This window comes from Stegastes partitus, unplaced genomic scaffold, assembly GCF_000690725.1.
Source record: "Stegastes partitus isolate 25-593 unplaced genomic scaffold, Stegastes_partitus-1.0.2 Scaffold954, whole genome shotgun sequence".
Classification (NCBI taxonomy): Eukaryota; Metazoa; Chordata; class Actinopteri; family Pomacentridae; genus Stegastes; species Stegastes partitus.
The window spans coordinates 339169-342817 of record NW_007578685.1 but is presented as its reverse complement, the minus strand read 5'-3'; the positions used below and the strand labels follow the sequence as shown (position 1 = coordinate 342817).

Below are 3649 nucleotides of genomic sequence, written 5' to 3'. Positions count from 1 at the left end.
TGTAAACAACAGTAAACAATGTGTAAACAACAGTAAACAATGTGTAAACAACAGTAAACAATGTGTAAACAACAGTAAACAGGTGCGAGGCCTCAGACGTGTGGGTCAGTCTCTGGTTCTGCGTGCTGTCGTCCTGCAGTGGTTCCAGAAGCCCGACTTTGATCTCTTCTCGCCGTACGTGGAGCGGCGCCGCCTGCGACCCGAGCAGCCGTTCTACATCCTGCACCCGGGGTTCATCTGGACCCTGTGGGACCTGATCCAGGACAACACCGAGGATCAGATCCAGCCCAACCCGCCCTCGTCCGGCTTCATCGGTACCAACAGAACCACACAAACTGTTTCATCAAAGCTTTTATCTTCAGTGTCTAACAAACAGCGAGCTGCCGGGTCGGGTTCAGGAAAATAATTCTATCTCTGAAGCCGAAACATCTTCATTCATGTATAAGAACAGGTCATAAATCACCAAAGTCCAGCAGAAAATGTTCTAAAAACGTTCTAAAAACGTTTACATTAAACTACAGTCAGTGTAAACGTTTAATAAAATATATTTTCAATGAAATTAATTAGAATTTAATATAATTAACTTGAAACTTGACAGAAAAATGTTGCTAAATGCTAACATATGCCAATTGCTAACACACGCTACTAATCGTTCATTTGTGTTTAAATTAAGTCTGACCTCTCAATAAATGCTGCTAAATGCTAACAGGTGCTAATCAATAAATTGGCTGTATTTAAATGAAGCTCCTGAATACGAACAGATGCTAACTGTTAACAGAGCTGTGTTTAAACAAGGAGACTTCCTCATATAAGCTGCTAAATGCTAATAAATGCTAATTGTTAACAGAGTTTGTTTAAATAAAATTCGAATTCCAGGTAAATGCTGCTAAATGCTAACAGAGACTAATCGTCGCCTTAGCTGTGTTTAAAAAAGATTCACTTTCTGAACTAAGCTGCTTAATGCTAACAGATGCTAACTGCTAACAGAACTGTGGCTAAATAAAGTTTGACTTCCCGATAAATGCCACTAAATGCCAAAAGAAGCTAACTATTAGCAGACCTGCCATTAACTAAAGTTTGACTTCCTGATGACTGTTGCTAAATGCTAATTAGCTCATTAGCAAAGCCATGTATAAAGTTTGCCTTCCTGATGAATGTGACACGTGACTCGTACCGATGCAGTCCATTGGTTGAGGTTTATCGATGGTTCCAGGCATCGTGGTGATGATGTCGCTGTGCCGTGAGGTCAGCGTGTTCGAGTTCATCCCGTCGCGCCGTCGCACCGACCTGTGTCACTACCACGAGCGGTACCGGGACAACGCCTGCACGCTGGGCGCCTACCACCCGCTGCTCTACGAGAAGCTGCTGCTCCAGAGGATGAACCGCGGGCCGCCGGCCGAGCTGGGCGCCAAAGGCAAGCTGACGCTGAGGGGCCTCGGCGCCGTCGGCTGCGGGGCCTGAGCGGACCGCCAGCAGACCCGGTTCTACCAGAGGAACCGTCCGGAGCCAGTGCTGGGCGGTGACAGCAGAACTAACTGTTCTAATGATGTAGAGACTTCACAGAAATAGTTTGTTACATGTTCACAAGTTCGAGACTTCTACAGAAACTTTAACGTTCTAGAACATTTTATTAACGTCTGACTGATTCTGGTTCTGGTTCGTTTCAGTGACTCTGACGAGGACGAAGTTCAGCTGCTAATAAACTCATTTTAACATTAAATGATTTCATGACCTGATGTGAAATAAACGTTCACGTCTCTGAATGAATGTTTTTGTTTTTGTTATTTAAAAAAATATTTTATTCATATTTTCTCCATAAAATCTGTTTTCATTTAATCTGAAACTTTTTCAGATTTTGTAAAAACATATTTTTTCTTTTATTTGTATAATTTTGTTGTTTTTATTTTTCTACATGTATTTTATTTTTATTTAATATCGACCTGGTTTCATATTTTAAGTTTGTTTATTGATCAGTTTTGTTTTTAACCTTTTTCTGAATCAGTTTTTCATATTTTATACTTTTTATTGATCATATTTATTCTTGTTGATGTTCTGACTTATTCCAGACCAAACACATAGTTCCCTGTTTATACACTGTTCATACTCTCCACCGGGTGGCGCTGCTCTCAGCTCACCTGCTTGTTCAAGAGGATGTAGCTGACCCAGTTGATGACGGTGCTGCTCCTGGCCGGGATGGACGGCACCACGCTGGCCGACCAGGCCCGGCTGCCGAAGGCGACCATCATGGCCACGCCGCCGTACGGCCCCCAGCGGAGCAGGAAGTACACCACCGACCATCAGCAGGACGTGGACGTCTCGCCGCCGAGCGCCTGACCCGGCCCGCCTGACCCGGCCCGCCTGACGACCAAACCCAGACGTCAGGAAAAACCTTCAAAAGTTTCATCATGTCTCTCAGAAAAATACTAATTTGTTTTGTCAAAGACTACACGGGCCAGCAGGGCGGCGCCTGAGCTGCCCTCTGATTGGCTGCCAGGGCCTCACCTGTCGGACGGCGCACAGCAGGTGTCCGTAGCAGTAGACCATGACGAGGACAGGCAGGCCGAGGCAGAACCCGAACAGACCCACCAGGAAGGAGTGCAGCGCGCCGTCCTCTGGGCCCAGCTGGTCTCCGTGCCGTCCAGGCCATAGCAGCTCCAGCCCAGCAGGGGGGGCAGCGTCCACAGCGAGTACAGCCAGGCCCCACCCACCGCCAGCAGCGGCCGCCGGGAGGCCGCTGACCGCGGGTTGGACACCAGCAGGGTGGAGTAGCGGTCGTAGGACAGGACGGACAGCGAGACCAGCGAAACGATGCCTGGAGGGACAGCAAGGGTCAGGGAGAGTCCACAAGGAGGGGCCTGGAGACACCTGGAGATACCTGGAGACACCTGGAGAGAAACCCACCTCCCCTTTAGGGCAGGAACATTCCCTCAACGTCACAGCAACCTACAGGGAACATAAAGGAGAACAGAGCTCCACCGGCATCTTCAAATCCTCTCATTTCTGAGGATTTAAAACTGACGGAGGAAATGAAACGCTTGTCCTCAGATTAGCAAACGTTCTTTATTACATTTCATCAACTGATTGAGCCGGACTGAGATACAACCAGGAGCTCTACCTGACCTCAGAGACACAAGGCGTGTGCCCCGCCCCCCTCAGCCATATGCCCCGCCCCCTCGGGACTGTGCCCCAACCCCTCAGCCCAAACACCAATCAATCAATCAATTGATCATTTATTGTCTTTATTTATTGTCCTGCTGTGATAAAACCAGAGCATCAGTCTGACTGTGTGACTGATCAATAATCAATAATAGTCGTAGTTGACGTTGGCTCCATGTCTGTAGGAGGCGGAGTCTCGCGGCGCCACGGCGGCATTCTCATCATAGTGATGCTGGCGCCCCTGATCGGAGGAACGCCATTGGTCCTTCCAGTAGGAGAGGTCCGCCTCCAGCCTCTGGAAGGAAGCACAAGGACAGGTTAGTCTGCACGCCGCTAGGCAACTCATTACTAACCAGAGTTGGTTAGTGATGTAACCTGGTTAGTTAGTGATGTCATCTGGGTTGGTTAGAAATGTAACCTGGTTAGTTATTGATGTAACCTGGTTGGTTAGTGATGTCATCTGGTTTGGTTAGAAATGTACCCTGGTTAGTTA

The 3649-nt window shown here is 47.7% G+C and overlaps 2 protein-coding genes across 2 annotated transcripts in view; one reads left to right on the top strand and one right to left on the bottom strand.

The window, feature by feature from the left end:
- Positions 1 to 1807, top strand: part of LOC103366581 (beta-galactoside alpha-2,6-sialyltransferase 2-like) — a 4039-nt gene extending 2232 nt beyond the window's left edge. The window contains exons 4-5 of the mRNA XM_008294349.1: positions 140 to 314; positions 1214 to 1807. Coding sequence (XP_008292571.1) covers positions 140 to 314; positions 1214 to 1461 — 423 coding nt within the window. The 3' untranslated portion in view covers positions 1462 to 1807. The remainder of the gene's footprint in view (positions 1 to 139; positions 315 to 1213) is intronic.
- A 1234-nt stretch (positions 1808 to 3041) lies between these two features.
- The window catches only part of LOC103366562 (augurin-A-like), a 2831-nt gene continuing 2223 nt past the window's right edge, over positions 3042 to 3649 (bottom strand). Inside the window, exon 3 of the mRNA XM_008294332.1 lies at positions 3042 to 3451. Within this exon, the coding sequence (XP_008292554.1) occupies positions 3302 to 3451 (150 nt within the window). The 3' untranslated portion in view covers positions 3042 to 3301. The remainder of the gene's footprint in view (positions 3452 to 3649) is intronic.